The 18489-nt window shown below is 41.5% G+C and overlaps 1 protein-coding gene across 4 annotated transcripts in view; it reads right to left on the bottom strand.

Annotated features, from left to right (window-relative positions):
* fgd4a (FYVE, RhoGEF and PH domain containing 4a) overlaps positions 1 to 18489 on the bottom strand; it is a 48301-nt gene that overhangs the window by 22046 nt on the left and 7766 nt on the right. The window contains exon 2 of one of the 4 annotated variants that reach the window (XM_054620104.1): positions 3153 to 3232. The exons of 2 other annotated variants lie outside the window; for them this stretch is intronic. In XM_054620104.1, the coding sequence (XP_054476079.1) occupies positions 3153 to 3232 (80 nt within the window). Of the gene's footprint in view, positions 1 to 3152; positions 3233 to 10591; positions 10703 to 18489 lie in introns of those variants that run through there. One more of the 4 variants, XM_054620107.1, reaches the window with a different exon arrangement.

Below are 18489 nucleotides of genomic sequence, written 5' to 3'. Positions count from 1 at the left end.
TTGATTTTAGGACAAAGAGTAGGTTTAATTAATATGAGCAGACTCTGAGAAGTCTTAGCATGGCTGTAGACCATTAGGGGCCAGATTAACTGAAGCTATATGTGACGCATTCTGCCCCAAACTAACACATCTAACATACATGCACCAGGCAGGAGTCACAGTTTGCGTGTTGTTTGTGAGTGTCTGCTCACGGTGAGCCTCTCTTCTCATTGCATATGCATTAAACGGTGTATTGAACGAATAAAAGGAGGACAAATGTTAAAAGACAATGATTATGTATTCTGCTAGATTTACTGAGTACACGCTACTTGTGACCATCACTTGCAGGGAATATTCTCTGCCTCAGAAAAGGCGGCGAAACAGATGGGATTTACAAGAGCCAGAAGGAGGGCTGATGTGTGACATTTATTAAATTTAGGCTTCTATAGATGACAGAAACTTGATTATTAGAAACACAAATGAAGAAATTACTTTATTATCAAGGAACACAATATTTGATTACATAATGCAGACGAATAGAGGGAGGGGAATTATAGTTTGTGCTCCTCAAACTTGAATTTGATTTTAACCATCAATGAACTGTAGAATCACTACAGGCTATGAGTCTATTTATACACATTTTGTCAATTAAATCATTATTAGTAGACTGTCTATGAGTCACTCACCTTTGTTTTCATTAATACACTGAACAATTATTGGCAGTGAGTATTTAGCACAGTGTCAGTTGGGATATATCGACACAGCAGTAGTGAACTGAGGCCGACATAATGGAGGGTGGATAACGCCACGTAAAAGAAAAGTGGACAAACTCAGTGTGGGGTCATGCAAACAGTTGAGGGGAGGTACAGACTGTGTGTGTGTGTGTGTGTGTGTGTGTGTGTGTGTGTGTGTGTGTGTGTGTGTGTGTGTGTGTGTGTGTGTGTGTGTGTGTGAAGGTGGGGTGTGCATGAAGGGGGGTATAATATCCTGGCTCAGGGATTAAAGAAGGGCTTTCTCCACCCACCATCTGGACTCCTCATGACAGGCCTGCCTGCTGTTCACACACACACACACACACACACACACACACACACACACACACACACACACACACACACACACACACACACACACACACACACACACACATACACACGCACACACATAAATAGTACATAAATTGTACCTCAATCTGTTATATAAGTTCTCTATTCAGAATATACTGTAATACACGTAAGCAGCTTATCAAAAGCATTACCTACATATCAGACACTTCTCTATAAAGACGACCCTCTAAGTCAACTGTGACCCCCCTCAGCTGGCCATGTGACCAGAGTCATCACACACCTATTGTTTCCTGAAGTGGGGGGATGTGTGAAAGGTGGATTGAATGCATTGCTTAGATGTGGGTGTGGGGTAGACTTACTTCAGTATGATGGGGAGAATCTACTGGTCTCGCTACTGGCCTGACCCTAAACTTCCTCTTCCTGTCTGTCAACTTCCTGTTTTTCATATTCTATAATCTTGAGTTCTCAACTCTAAGCAGACAAACACCAAAGCACGAAAGAGAAACTGCAAGAAATCACATGTACATATATCAACACGCGCAGTGGACACTGGTTGTCAGTAAGGCAGGCTTTCGGAAGTGATGTGAAACAGTTAACGATAAGGTCTGAATACTGATAATGAAACTCAGAGCTGCATCCAACCTTGAAGCAGTGATCATGACATTTTTAGTAAATAGGCTGTTGCAAAGGATGCATCCAATTTTTATGATCCACTCTTATAGTGGAAAAAAAGCAGTCCAAGTGAATTGACTGATCCTGTAACACAAACCGCACAGGAGTAGGTGAATATAAAGGTATTGACACATTTCTGTCATGTCAGATTTATATAAAACAAAACCAACTAAATAAAAATAAATCTTACATCTGTCCCCTGTATGTCTTTGGGTGAGTTAAATCTTTTGCTTCTCTTAAGTATGACATAAGAGTGGCCACCGTTCTGATACCACTTTCAGCTGTTGGTTTGAGTTTTATTTATATAAAGCCGTAAGATAGGGGCTGATCAAAAGCACAGGAGCAGCTTCTCCTTGGCAGATAAAGTCAGTAAATGAGCTGTGACATTTATCAAATCATCCGAACTGTGTGTGTGTTTGTGTATGCAGTATTTATCTATGAAAAGTGTCGCTAACAAAGCTATTATATCACATTGTTCGATCTGTCAGCTGTTGATAAGCCTTGTCTCTGTTTACTCTATCTATAGCAAAGAGAAGACTGACAGGCAACTGCCGTGTCGAAAACCAAATGAGTTATGACCCGGGTCTGACTTGTCAACAGAATAAAATAGTCACTGTCACTGCTAACAACACTTCTAGCCGCTTTGAAAATTCACATCAAATTATATGGAATTGTGCCATTTAACATGTTATAGATTATGGATGCTCTTGATTTAGTAGAACCAGATGCCAGCCACAGAATAAATAGTCTGCTTTTACCCTTCATGGAAGTATCCCCCCACTAAGCATGAGTAAAAAATAAATACATAAGTATCTTTAAACATATTTTTAAGTAGTCAACAAATCCTATGAAAAGTCCACAATTAATTGATCCTAATAACAATTATTCAAAACGCAACTGAGGTAGACATTACTTCCCTAGATCTTTAAATTGATAAAAGTTGTATACTACTATATACATGCTCTGCATCCTGTATATTGCATCTTCAAATCAATCAATTTTCTTCATTACCATCATAATGGGCGTTGTTCTGTGCTGTACTAATTATTTTGACACATACACCATTCCGCTGCTGTGAATACAAAGCAGAGCAGCAAATGTTTATTTATCTGCAACTGAAATTGCCATACCTGTAATACAGACTTTGTCTGATTCACCTTTCTCTAAGTCATGAGTAATGATCTACATAGTTTCTCCACGACAGATAAGATGCATACTTGAAATGTTATTTTTTTTGATGGCTGCACCCACACTGATTGATATCCTGTCTGACAGCACCTGTATATGTCGGTTTTAGTGTTAAAATCAACGCTTCCTCCGGGGCTTTCCTCAGCAGTTCACCGATAGCTCATTGTTGAAACCAAAACAAACTGTACTTTCTTGATGTTTTTGAGCTGCTTGACTGTTTAACAAAAGAAAACGTAACAACAGTACCTGTGAGCACTCGTCTCCAGTACAGCTGCTTTTCCGCCATCCTGGCAGTCACACGACGTTTATCCATCTTAGAATGTCTCCTAAACAAGTTGTATCAGCATCTATGAGGAAATTGAAGTCCCTTCTTCACATACATGTTTCTCTGTCGCCTGGTTACTTCATGTCTGTATTTACCCATCAAACCCTTGGAGTACCTGCCTTGACACTGTACAAACCGGTTCCCCGGAAACCAGAGTCAGCCGGTGTGGGAGAGACTATCAGAGTAAGGGAGGAGGGTGAAGTCTTACTTTAAGATGTTGATCCACCTTTATTAATTACAATATTAATATTTAAGGGGTTATCTAGCACTTAGGGGAAAGTCATCCAAGGGTGGGAGGAGGAGAGAGAAAAAACAAAAGAAGAGGTGGAAACACTGTAAACTGCTTAGCAAAGGTGGAGAAAGGAGGGGAGAGGAACCGACTGAAAGGGAAGTGAAAAAGATGTAAATAAACCGGCCGTAGCAGTTAATATTTAACCATCTGCAGTCCTGCCAAACAGTCTAACCACTCATTATTAAACACATTTTCTACTATGATGAACCACGTTATTTATTTCCCTATGTTCTGCTCCTGTGCTAATGCATTCTTACTGTATTTTCTCACATGCTAACTGTATTACACTGACTCTGCATCATCCCACCCAAAGCACCATTTTAACCAAATTTCAGCCCAGATATACTGCAGCAGAAATGAAAGAGATTCTGAAATGAAAATACCCAAATCACAGAGGGGAGTCTGCACTTATCATCTTATCATATAATGATGAGAAACAGATACTATTAAATGTAAAAAAAAAAAAACCTTTTTCTGCCTATAAGGACAGAATAACCTCAGCTTCATTTGCATGGCTGCCCTAGATTGAGATAAGTATTCAAATGTAACTCATAAATAATGGAAAGGAAAGAAGGTATTAATATGCCAAGTCACACCCCTTTAATCATATTGAGGCTCATGCTGGTGATAATGTGTGTCTGCGTGTGTGTTTGAGCACATGTCTGAGGTTTTCATGCTTGACACATAAGAGATTGGCTATTGAAAGAGACCAGATGCGTCCGTCTCCATTCTCTCTTGTTCCTCCATAATGGACAATTACCAAAGAGCTATGGTTTTCTGCCACAAACATAATAGAGTGAAAATTAAAAGGCCTTGTACAGCTTTTATGTTGTCAAATCAACCAGATGAGACCCCAGTTTCCAGCTCATGGAGCGAACATGGACATATGATGTAGTTTACTCTCCATCTAACGTTTTAGCTCGGTGATAAAATATTAGGCTAAGAATAAGCCAGTTAGCAAAGTCTTAAGAGTATATTTATGGCTCTCCTTTTAGCCTTGTTTTGGTCTAAAGACTGCGAGCTGTGGCCAAAAAAAAAGTGTCCCAATTTGGAAAGCTGCATACTTTAAATGCAAACAATGAGCTGCAGAGTCAGATGGTAATTCTCTTTGGCTTCATCAACAGTGACAACTTTACATACTAATAGTCATTGAATCCATATAGTAAAACAAAAATATTGATTATAGTCACTTTCATGCAGTAGTGCACTACAACAAGCTGCAAAAACAACATTGACATATTATACTATAGAGTTCATATGGAAAATGTTTGACTATTAACACATCACACAAACACACACCAACATTAGCAATGCGAAGAAATCCAACATTCACACTCTTTTTAGCTCATTTTTGGTCTCCACCAACAGATAATGGAAATAGCTTTATCTTTAGCTGCTAAATGCTCCACTATGTTTAGCAGCTGGTCACTAACTTTGTCTGTGTGAATGGGTTTGACGAGAGTGTTAGGAGTGAACCAGAAGTTAATGCTACCAAAACAAGCAGTTAACAGACACTCAAACACACCATAGAGCTGAGGCAGTGTGTCAACTCACTCTCTGTGGGTTTGTCACTACAAGTGACTCCTTTCACTTTACATTTGAACCATTGGAAATATGAAAATGGTAATTCGAGCAGCTTTTTAATTTTTTGCTTTACCTTTTCAGGCCTATAAAAAATGATGCGAAATGCTCACGGTCATGTTCACATGAATGCCATAACTTGTAAATAAGTAGTCAAAATGTTGGAAACCACTGATCTAGAGGTCTATCTGGTGTGTGGGTCTTCCAAAGCAAATTAATCCTAAGATTCCTCCAGAAAGTCTTCCTCCTCAGCTTCCTCACATTACACTAACTTAAACATGTGCTTCATAAAATTCGTACATCATGTACAGACACTGTCCATCTACCGTCTGATTCACAGCGTGCTCCCCATACTGCCTCAGCATGTGAAGGAAAGCTTTTAGTATGATCTGAACATGCTCTGTGGCCCGTGTCTAATGAGGGCAGGCCAAGTGGGAGACTGGGCGTGCTGCGATCCTGAACCTGAACAGCGGCCTCCCGTGTTAAACACTTCCTGTCCTTACTTCAGAGAACACATAAAGAAAGTGAGAAAGAGAGGGAGGGACATACAGACATTTCCTAGTTGTCACCACAGCGATAATAATCATTCAGACCATAACTGAATATCTAATCGTGATCTGGATATCAGATGGCAAACACATTTAGTTCCATAACTGATCTAAGCAGGCATGAAACCTTGTTACTAAAAAAAATAGTAGCAGAGAGAAAAAAAAAGTCGAGAGTCCCGTAATTTAGAAAAAACACTAGTGTGGAAATAGTGGACTCTCGGATCACTGGGCACTGGGTAAGGGATCGATTGTTGGAAGTAGAGTATGCGATAACATTGACAGGCCAGTCATTCTCTCCTCCTCTATCTCTCTTACGTCCTCCCTTTCACCATGCCTCTTTTCTTTTCTCTCCTAGCCGGTTGTCTCTTTCTCTATAACCTTCTTTCTCCTTCCAGTCCCTCCAAACCCCCCTGTGACCTGCCCGTCTACCTCGGACAACAGCTCACAGCTGCTGGGCAGGAGCTCCCAAATGTGTCAATCAATATCCTGTCCACCCAATCACCACGTCTGACTGGGCCCCAGCAGGCCAGTCTGTTCATAAATGAACAACAGTGCTTATCCACAGCGTGCTCTTTCATGATAAGACTGAACCAAATTGTTTTCAAATGTCTCACAGATCAAGTGCAGATATGTGGAAGGGACGTATCCAGCATAAAAGACCAGTACTCTGTGTGTGAAAAAAAAAGATTCTGAATGTCACTATAAAAAGCAATAAACTATGGTCAACTCAAGCACACCAGCTGCTTTCTCATGTTTGTAATAATTCAGTGAAGTGATGCCCCGAGGATATTTCTTCCTGTAATTGAGTTTCCATTCAATGCAACCCATTTCTTAGGCAACATGTTTACAGAAATATCCAAATTTAGCTCCAAAAATAACCCCATGAGAAATTCTCACAATCCAATGCTGATGAGTGAGTTGTTGTTAGTCATCTGATGCTGGCAACAACTCCTGCTGTATGAAGATGAAAACAAAGAAATGCACTTGGTAATATTCTAATGCACTGGGTAAGAGGCATCGAGCTACAACAGAGGCCTTGTACACAAGAGGAGTGACAGCATGTGGCATTTGTGAAAGGTTGTGGTGGAGAGATATCTTGTCAGAAACATTTCAGAAGCTGATTTCTAACTGTTATCCAGTTTGTTTGCAGGGATGATTATGCTAAGAGGGTTTTACTGTTTGCCATGCAAATACAGCAAATACTGAAATTGTGATGTTACAGGACTTGATCCATATTGACCTGCCAAGTTCCTCTGCCAAACAGCAATTGTCCAATCATATCTTAACAACAGTAACGTAACACAGCAGGGATGTCAAGCTTTTTTGTTCTGCACATGTTGAAGTGATGCCCATGGGGCTGTAATCTGAACAATGTATATAAAGATTTGGTATGTTTATCTGCTCTAACCATAGACTGTATAAGGCTTTAACGTAAGCTGTAAATGTTAGCGTTGCCTGCTAACTAGCTTACTACCAACAGAAGTAACGCTACTTCCAAGGCCTAGGATAATTTCTTACTTTGGGCAGTTTGAATTTATGTTTAAAAAAAAAAGCTTGGTGTAGTATTTTCACATATAACAAGTAACTCTGTCGTGCTCTTTATTAGTTTTGAGGAAGTTTACAAATAAGCAACACAAGCAAAACTAGTAATCCGAGATAGTGTTGCGTTCCGAGTTCCTCACTAGCTTTACAGTTATGTTTCTTTATTTCTGTGTCTTCTACGTGGTTCATCATTTTACCTCGGACAGCCTCAACATCAATCTTTTAGCTAAATGTCACGTTTACATTGTAGCAATCAAATTTTGAGTTCTTGATTTCAGCTTGAAAATAACAAAAATCATCTGGAAACAATGTTTTCTGCTTGTGCAAATGCTAGAGACAGTTGAACATAGTTGCCGGCTAGAAATTAGGAGCTCGCTTTCGTCTATCTCCTTCTGAAATCAAGGACCCATTCTTTCAAAAATTGCTTTTAATTTTTAAACAGTAAATCTGCAGAGAATGGAAAAATTGACAGGCTTAGCAAGAGAAAGGATGAGGGCCGGTGCTTAGCAAACACTCAATTAATGCAACACATCAAATTCAATTCTTCATTTCGATCCATCTTAAATGTCTCTTTGTTTATCTCCTTCTTTCTATTCCAGTGCTTTGAGGAAACAGAAAGCAAGCGATATTCATTGATGCTAAACAGATTTGACTCAATGCATTATGTATGAAGTATATAGATGCTGAATATAATGCCAATCAATCAGCGTGGGTAAAAACTTGTGGCTCAAACAGGATCATTGTACTCGGTATGAATGAACCCCTCTGACTGGAGGCACTGGTGCCCATATTCTCTGTGCAGAGCTGGAATGCACAGAAAACCCTGCAATCCCAAAAGCGGGCCTGTAAGCAAGCCTGCAGCCAAGTTTGGTGCACTAATGAGCCAGAGAGGGAAAGAGTGAAACTAACATTTCATATGAAAACTTCCTCTTTAACAGTTCATGCTTGAACAAAAATGATGGCCACGCTTCCTCATTTCTGTCTGCTTGTTAAAAAATCTTCTCTTAAGCCAGATCTGCTCATTAAACCCACAGTGAGTCACCTGCTTTACTGTATCTCTGAATTCACACACACACACACACACACACACACACACACACACACACACACACACACACACACACACACACACACACACACACACACACACACACACACACACACACACACACACACACGGTGTAATTAAGTGTCAAACAGTATCAGCATTTCTGGTCTGTGTCATGGGAGGCTCAGCAGAAAGACAAACCCCTGAGAGGACAAAGTTACAAGATGTTTGGCTGCCAAATACCGAACCAGTGATGCCTGTGCAAAAATGACACAGCACTTTTTAGGCATTTAGAGTAAGAAGATAAACAAAATATTTAAAAGAGGTAAAGGGAGAGAAAGAAAGCAAGGAAGGCGAAGAGGATCAATCCCACGGTGATTAAACTGCAGTTGCTGATTCGGATAGTAGGGGGGGGGGGCTTACAGACACACTTGTACACAAAAACCTGCTAAAAAATGCAAGAACAAGTCATACTGTGAGGAAGTGAGAATTCTTAGAACCAAACTGTAAAGTTTTTTGAATTAGTATTCATTGTTATGAGGCTGCTATCACTCCTTCCTCCTTTCAGCTTCTCTTTAGAAACAAGCTCTCTCCATTTTAATAACATTTTTGTTAACATCACGTACCTGGCCCCTGCCGCCTTTATGATAGGTTCCCTTTCCCCCCTGAGCGGTGATACTTCGAGCTAAGACGTAACCTCTGTTACTCCGTTAGTTACCCCATTTCCACTTCATCCGCCAACAGTTAGTGAAGGGAAAGATGATAAAAAGGACATGTTAGAAGTCATCAAACCTACAGATCTGCCTTTGCCCACTAATCCACCTAATCCACCACAACGTCCACCAGGGTCTGTTTATTAAAGCATGTTAGAGTAAAGCTTCAATCTATGCTCACTGGCTCACATACTGGCACTTAATTCATTTGCTATGATGAAAACTATTAAGGTGACAGATAGAGATCTTTTTCAACACCAAACCCCAGCACTCCATGATAGCTTTTACAGCAACAACGAGTCTCCCCTTAAAATCCCAATCACTGATTTATATTTGAGCCAAAGAGGCCTCTCCTCTTCTTAACCTCTCTTTGTTTCCACCTGAGCTCTCAGATTTGTTGCAGGGACTAGCTTGATCCTGGAGAAGCCCCCCTCAGGTGATGTCCCACACAGACCCGGCCAGGAGCCTCATAGTATTAAGGGCCGCTGAACGGTTGCCTCCATCGCAGCATAAACAGAAGGATAACACCCCTACCAGCGCCTGCCTGTATGGGAAGCCAAGATCAGAGAGCGGAAGAAGCACAAGCACCACAGAAAATATATTGCTGCAGATAAAGTTAATGGTTTCAACTGCAGAGATAGCTCGCCAAATGAGTTCCAGTGAGAGCACGCAACGGGGAGATGCAGTCGGGATATAGAGCCTAAAGAGAAAAAAACCATGAGGCCTATTTTCTCTTTTATTTGTCCGATAACAAAAAGGTTATTATTGCAAAAATGTATCATTTTATAATTACAATTTAAGAAGCCATTTTCCTTTGATGCTGTTAGGAAACAGGATAGAGTGCAGCAACTATAAGCAGTTAGGATTATGTCTATCATCAAGAGATTGTATTACAGCTGTAATGACAAGGTGCTTTTAAATCATAGTTTGAAGACGGTTCAAGCACATCAAGACACAATACACACACACATTCTTGCATATTTTCCCACAGCTCACTGTGGACAGCTGAGGCCGATTACGCCAATCATGGCAAACAGAGTTAACTGAAATCAGAAGCAGTAGCCTCAACGTGCACTAGCATGTGTGTGTGTGTGTGTGTGTGTGTGTGTGTGTGTGTGTGTGTGTGTGTGTGTGTGTGTGTGTGTGTGTGTGTGTGTGTGTGTCTGTGTGAGTCGCAGCTGTGAATATCTTGAGACAGCCTGCCGCTGAGAGGCTTAGTAAACAACGCCTTAAAGAAAATTAATAGTTCCCTCCAGCTAATACAGCTCCCACTGCTTAAAGTACCCACAGCTCTCTATTACACACACCACAGTTCACACGCACGCACACACATACACACACACAGCCACTGCCGCCACACTTAGCTACAGCACTGGACAGAGGAACATCCTGTGGTGAGATCCAGGGTTTGTCTTTTGTGATGTGTGCTCCCCTCTTTGTTAACCATCAGCCTCAGCATGCGACGTGTGTCTGTGTAGCATAGCAAATGGCTTTTCAGTGGCTCTGTGGTCATGAACCACCCACATTTTCAGCCCCGTCAACCCAACGCCCCAACGGCAGCATTGTGCACTCGATGGATACGGCTCTCTGGTGCTGACTGGTAAACCGGTCTTAAAAAAGAGAGAGAGGCACTAACCTGAGTGGAGGTTGAGTCCGCTGAGAGCAGCGAGGTGGAGTCCAGTGAAGGAATTAAAATCCACTGCTTCAAAAGACCTCTCCCTCCTCTCTCTCTCTCTCTCTCTCTCTCTCTCTCTCTCTCTCTCTCTGCGCTCTGTCGCTCGCACTGTCAGGTTCAGGCTTGTGTTAAACTGCTGCCTCGCTGCATTGGTTGCATCCTCTTCCCTTCTCTCTCTCTCTCTCTCTCTCTCTCTCTCACACACACACACACACACACACACACACACACACACCACACTCTCACGCTCAGTGACAGACCGACTCGCCCTTTCACTCAAACTCCCGTCTTGCCTCCTCAGATGCTATCCTTCTTCTTTTTACCCTTTCCTCATTCTTTCTCTACGGCGAGTGAAGGTAATCACATTCCAGCGGAGATATGGCGGGGGAGCGACACTCAGCCCCGGAGTAAAGCCCCCTCTGTGTGTGCGTGTGTGTCGCATGGACAATCAGTCCCATTGTGTTGGGTGAGGGGAGGGCCGGTGAGAGGGGAAGAAGCCAATGGCCGTACTCATCTGCTGTCCCTGCTGCTGCTGCTGCTGTCGGCTATTGCATATATAGGTGCTGAGCGTGACACAAAAACAACCCCCTCAAGGAGGAGAGGGGAGGGGGGTGACACAAAAAAAGACAAGGCATCTGGAGAGAGGGATGACGAAGAATTGATTGGTGTGTGTTATAAGGTAGAGGCCTGATGTAGAGGTTTATAGATCAAAATCATTATAAAATCATTTGTCATCTTCACATCTCTCTGTTAGCTTGTGTGATTAAATGCTTTGAACTTCCTTCTTCAAGGATTCACACTGAGTGGCACAGTGCAGGTTTGGGGTAGTTGGAGAAGTCAAAGTGAAGTCCACCCACTCTTTTCACATGAGAACCAAACAGTGGTTACGTACTCCTTAATGTAGTCAAATGGAGAAATATTTAAAAATAGAACCAGATATTCAGATGTTGTTTCAATCCAGATCCATGCGGTGAGAGCCAGAGCTGTCTATAGAGGTCAATTCCCAAGTCCAAGTCAAGTCACGTGTCCAAGCTAACAGCCCTCATAGACCAACTGCAAGTCTATTAAACTGACCATTGAAATTAACATTTTGCTTTCAAGCTGTGTTAATATTCTATTTATACAAAGCTCAAACCATTACAATCGATCCATAGGTCAAACAATAAAATATTCTACACATGGGGCTATGCAAGGTCTGCATTGGACAACATATTTATTTCTAGCATGAATGGCTATATGGACGCCAATGTGGGTCTGTTGGTCGGTCCGACACAAGATTAACTAGATCAACAACCTTTAAATGGATTGCTATGAACATTTTTACCGACATTCATGGCTCCGAGAGGATGAACCCTCTGGGGTCCAATCACTTTCTCTTTGGCGTCCCCATGAGGTTGACATTTTTTATTGTTATTCAGAGTAAAATGTCTTCACAACAGCTGCATAGGTTTCCATGAAATTTGATGCAGACTTTCATGTTCCTCTCAGGATGAACTGTAATAACTTTGATGATCTGCTCACTAACATTAGAGCACCATCATCAGGTAAAAAAAATGTAGTTGTCTAATACTTTGGTTTATGACCAAATACCTTCAAAACTGAAAAATTGTCATCACTCTACTTCTTCTAATCTTACCACGCTATCTAGACTAAGATGATGGACATATAATCATTATAACTGTTAAAGATCATTGTCAAAGCATTGCCATTAAGTGAGCATGTTGCCATGGTAGCGTTACCATTGTGTCCGTAAAACAGACTGAGGAGCTGGCAGGGCACAGTCTCTTTTAGACTTGTGAATTACCAAGGACTTTAACTGCTCAAAACTGTACATATCTATGCTTTTGATATGAATGCTTTAAAGCCAGTTCTGTAAGGCAAGTCTCACAGCAGTCAAGTCCAGTTCAATCATCAAGCCTGTCTGATTCAAGTTCAAGTCTCAAATGTACAGCTCTTGTGAAATACTCTAAAGTGTCTCCATTAAGGAACTAACATGTTTTTTTAGCAGTGATGACAATGCATGTTTTTTTTCCGTCCTTCATACTTGGGGTTTTGAGTTGATTTCATAAGCCCAAGTAGTCAGACAATGTCACCAACTCTCCAGCTAAGGGGCAAGAATAATAAAATAATTTAAAAAAATCTGAAGATCTTTTTGGATCACTGCATGAGTCTTTTCATAAATAAATGCAGTAGATGTATCACTATTTGCGTCTTCTCCCTCCATTGTCACTCACAGCTGCGCTCACCAGCAGAATGAAGCGGACAACAGAGCAGACAGATCTCTGTGGTGGTTGGCTGGAGTGGTTGAAGTGTTGACATGGTGAGAAAGGGCACTCGGTTGTTCTCAAATTGACAAAGATGTGTGTGAAAATGACCTGCGGGCCCCGATAAGTGTTACAGTGGCACGCAGAGAGAAGTGTTGCTTTCACAAGTGGTGTGATGAAACATGCTTATGGCTAAATACGATGCAGACAGTTACACCTCGTGCACTCGCCTGAAAAAAATCTTCATATCAAGGAGCTTCACTCTGTCCATCTCTTTTCTAATTCAGACTGGCAGTCATCACAGTCCTGACCTCTTTTCTATTCTCCTCTTTGTCATTGCATCTTTTTTTCCTCTTAACCTTATTCCTCCATTTATTAACCAGCTCTTCTTTATAATAATAATAATAATAATTAAGCCTTTATTAGTCCCACAATGGGGAAATTATTTCTCTGCATTTAACCCATCCCGGAGGAGCAGTGGGCTGCAATGAAGCGCCCGGGGAGCAACTTGGGGTTAGGTGTCTTGCTCAAGGACACCTGGCATGTTGCCGGTAGAGAGATTTGAACCACCAACCTTGTGGTTACGGGACAAGCGCTCTACCTCATGTGCCACAGCCGCCCTACTGATCTTCTTTTCCAATTTCTAATGTTTTACAGCAGCTGGAAATTCAGCATGGTGCTGGTGATTCTCTGTATAATGATCAAACGAACCCTTTATTGTTAACCAGACATGGAAGCCCATTAAAATGAAATCCATTTGGCAGTTACATGAAATGACTTGGTCACAGCCAACATACATACGCACATATTATCACACACACACTTTGTTACACACTGTGAGTCAGTGCAGGCCTCGTTACACAACACAGTAATTAGTGACCGGAAGGCCCAGAGAGTCAATAACTATATCCAGACGTCACCATCAGAAGCGGTATGTGTGCTGCCTGTATGTCCCTTTGGACTGTGAGAATGTGTGTAAACCACATGCAGGATATCAGGGTGCTACAGAAATAACTGCCTCCTCGTTTTCTTTCTGGCCATTTCCTGCAGAGCCATTACCACGGACAGGTCAGTAATGCTACTCTAAGGTCAGACAGCCTGCAGTCATGCACTCACACACTCCCAATCGCATGAAAACACTTGCTGTTTGAGCCTCGAGGGGGCATGCTTATAGCTCATTAGGACCCATAGACTGTACTGCAACAGTTAAAGGTCCGCCATTAAGGAGAGTAAATACATTCAGACAAAAGCCAGAGGAGAACCTAACTGTGAATATTGTGCACGGCTCCACTTTGCTGACTTTAACTCCATAGAGGATGGTTTATTAAGTAGCAATGCAGTTTGTTAAAAGGTATCTAATGAAACAATTTCCGAAAAAAATATCCCTCTCATTCATCAATCAAGAATGTGTTGGTGTCTGTATCTGCAGAAACTCTCACCTGTGCCTGTATTTTTTATTTTGCTGTGTTCGGGACTCTTCTGGGCGTCAGCAAAAAGCATTTTGACCCCCGTGAATTGTATAACCCCCAGAGTGTGTAGCCTGACAATGTGACTACATATTATACCTTTAACCGAAAGTGACAAGTGAGGATATTAAAAGAAACCCTTTAACAAAGTAACTGTTACATTTATCCTTATGTACTGTCCCTGTCAGCTTTTCAGCCTTATTGGTGCTAATTCTGTTAAAAAGTCGCAGGATTTATAAAACATTAGTGAGCCATTTGCAGAGGAGCTGCTGAGAGAGCAAATAGCTCAGCAATGGTCAGCCTCATTTAGGACATTTAGGAAAAATATGTTGCTATAATCTCAAAGTAACATTCACAGAAATAATATAAATACTCAATAAAATTACAAAATCACCTCTGTCTTTTTTGACAAAGCTTGCCAGTGGAAAGAGCTGAGCACTACTTTACCAGGAAATGGCTTTAAGAAGAACGTACAGCATCTGGGGTGTGTTGAACATTTGAATATTATGTTAGCAAATCATACCTCTTATGTGGCAACGCATTCAATGATTACTATCTGCAGGATGGCATATTGTTTCCATGGTGACACTTACAGAAGTATTGGTTTTCAGACAGAGAGTAATGGACCTGCTTAAGTATTCTCTATACAGTCTGCAATTTTATGAGTGCACAGGAATATATATGCACAGGCATTACCGTCAAGCAGGTATGCATACAGTATATGAGGATAGCCAACAAATCCATGGATTTTAGAGTCCCTAGCTTCATGCACTAACTCATAAATACACACCGCTTGTATGACCCTGAAGGTCTGACATGCCCCGACATGTAGACATCCTCATACCTCTGACGGTGTGGTCTACTGCTGGCAGAGAGGAAAGATTTATCTCTCACTTATCAGCGCTCTGAACTCACATGCATGTGCATTAGATGGACCCACTCAGGCTTGTTAAACTGTTGAAAGTATAATCTAATTATACATTTTAACTATAATTTAAGCTTGTGTTAATCAAATCAAGCAAAAAACTCAGACAAATCTCTTATCCTCTATCAGGGTGTAAGGAGATTTGGCAAACGGCATAAAATCTACTGTCTTCAGACAAATTACAGCCTTTAATTAGAACTGTTCTGGGCAGTAGGCATTTCATAGACATGGATCAAACCTATTTTTACCGTGATCCTAATTTAAATTTTTAAAAATCATTCCTTTCAGTTTTATGGAGAGGGTAGTCAGATCGTCAAGCAAATCAGTAGGTGCACATTAAACGAGAACCAGTCCATTAAATTATGAAAAACGAGTCTCTCTCATTAAAGGATCAATCCTGCGGTGCATAATAGCAGTTATTTAACGCAGGATTTTGGTCTCTTTCTATGTCCCTACAAGTTTTTAAATATTTTTTTATATACAAAATCGTATTATATGACTTTTACTTTTACATATACCTAATGGGGGTGTAGTTAAAACAGTGTCTCAGTTCTGTTTGTACTGCACTGATACTGGCTTTCATAATGTTAAGGAGTCGATAGCTGATTCTTTAAGTAGATACTAAGCAACGAATCTCACCATCTCATCACTACGTGCAATTCTTTGGACATTACACAACAAATTTGATTTATGGTAAGTATTCAAATATTGATTGGTGTAGCTTTAAGGCACTAGTCCAAATAATTACCTTTTCAGGCCAAAAGCAACTCGGTTTGTTTGTGCAATTTTCAACAGTTTCCTCCTGGATACACTCTTTCTTCCTGTATGGCTCTGCACAAGTGTGATATTCAACCTGTCAAAACATTTTAACCCTCCAATATTTCTTGGCTATGTCAGCAGAAAGAAACAAATTCAGTTCCCATTGGGTTCAAAGGATTCCAATTTGATTCTGTTGGCTTTTAAACTTAATCTCGGTGCATTGCAAACGGCCATTTTCAGTTTTTGTCTCCCCTCTTTCAAGCATGAAACAACATAATATATGTGCATATATTTTCTTCTGTCCTTTTTCTTCCTTATGCCTCACCACCTTCCTCCCACTCATCAGAGACACACACACACACACACACACACACACACACACACACACACACACACACACACACACACACACACACACACACACACACACACACACACACAGTGCCCACTTCCTTCTTACCGCTGCAGCTGGCATTTCCCACTACCCTCGCAAACTCCCCCACCTCTCCTCCACATCCACCTACCACTCTGTTACTCTAGTCCATCCCTCCCTCCCTCTCTCTCTTTGGCCTGAGAAGAGAGGAGAGGGGAGGAGAGCAGCATGGCTTCAGGCCATTACCCACCACATCTCTATAAGCATAGAACCACCACAGGCCTCCCACACACACATCATTAATTAAACCCACGTCGCTTAAAATGCATGCACATGTGCACGTTCACCAGTACACACACAGACATTTGGCATGCACACGTCGCATTTGAGCCCCGGCCGCTTTCATTGACTCCCCCATCCTCCCGGCGCAACTCTTACATTATGAAGGTCAATGATGAATGATGGGTATTGTCTGCTAGACACACACATGTTCATAGACACACACATACAAGAACAAAAGCTACAAAGACACAGCAAACAAGGTACAGGGGCTGAATCTCCATCTCTACAGCAGCAGGGCACATCTGTCATGAGGGCAGAGCAGGAAACGGGTCGGCATCTGCCCCGCCGCATCAAAGGAACAACCCACCTTGGATTGGTTCCCATAATCAGCCTGGCAGACACACACACACACACACACACACACACACACACACACACACACACACACACACACACACACACACACACACACACACACACACACACACACACACACACACACATCAAGCCATCCCTGCTGTCAATCTGGCCATGGAAAAAAGACAACAAACTGCCAAAATGAACGCTGACTGCAGATTCGTTCCTGAACTGCATTGTGAGACGGATAATGATTTCTAGACACCAAATATCTAGACACCAAATTGATTACACAATTAGTTTTCCATCTCAGCACAGAAGGCGCTTGGTTGACTTCATTACACACCTTATCTTTCTCATCTTTCCTCGCAGTAAACACACAGAAGAAATCCCTGCTATAATCCACCGTGAATTCAGAATAAGACTCGAGAGCCATCACTGAGAACGTACTTCATTATTTTCATCTTTGGGAGTGCACCAGTGACAGTGTGTGTATGTGTGCATGAATGTACAGTACACACATGATGAAATGTACATTATATATGGAAGGTTGTAGCATGGGCCAAGAAATAACTCATTACATTTTGGAGCACATCCGAATCAAAGGGCATATACGTGCATTGTTTTTCACTTATGTAAACGGGTTGGCGGAGGTCTGCGCTCCCCTGAGGGCCCTTTGATCTTCAATACTGTTTTTTCTTACCTTGTAAGATTTCAGTTTATCAAGTCATGTGCCATTTCAATCACATAGCTTATGAAAATCATCATCTATTATTGATTCACCTTTCTTGATCAAAAAAGTGCAATACTAAAATAGCGCTGTAAGCATTCACTGCCTGAACTTTGATTGCTACCTCATGCATGTACTCACCTTTCTACTCTGCCTGCTTGAATGAATTATATTCTGTGCAGATTTTATAAATCACATCCCGGCTGCGTCCCCCTTTACATTATTCAACGCTCTAACAGAGCAATCACATCTCAGCAGACTGGGCTGATGGGATGCTCTGTTCTGACTGACAACAGGAAACTTGGAAGGCTGAGAATTTATTTAAGCAAGCAATGCATATTTATGGTGCAATCTCCAAATTATCAATCTGGTATAGGGAAAAAAACCCACTATGGCACTCTTTGTATTTCTTTAAACCAATCACAAACGTCTAGGGTGGCACTAAGCACAGGATGCCCTTGCAAAATAGATGCAGCGTAGTGCAGACAGCGGAAGGGGAGGAGAATGCCGGTTGTAATAGGCTATGTTGCCGCTTACACCTGCAGTCTACTTCTGGTGATTCAGACTAGTAATATGCAGAGATTGGTTTTCATAAGGGGTTAATACAGTTGTATTACAGCTTGTAAAAGCTGATTATTGAGGGTAGAGATATTGGCACAATCACACATAAGCATTGGTAGGTTGAACAACAAGAAACACTGAT

This window comes from Anoplopoma fimbria, chromosome 19 (assembly GCF_027596085.1).
Source record: "Anoplopoma fimbria isolate UVic2021 breed Golden Eagle Sablefish chromosome 19, Afim_UVic_2022, whole genome shotgun sequence".
In the NCBI taxonomy this organism is placed as follows: Eukaryota; Metazoa; Chordata; class Actinopteri; order Perciformes; family Anoplopomatidae; genus Anoplopoma; species Anoplopoma fimbria.
Note: the sequence above shows the minus strand (reverse complement) of the source record. Positions and strands in the feature narration are given on the sequence as shown.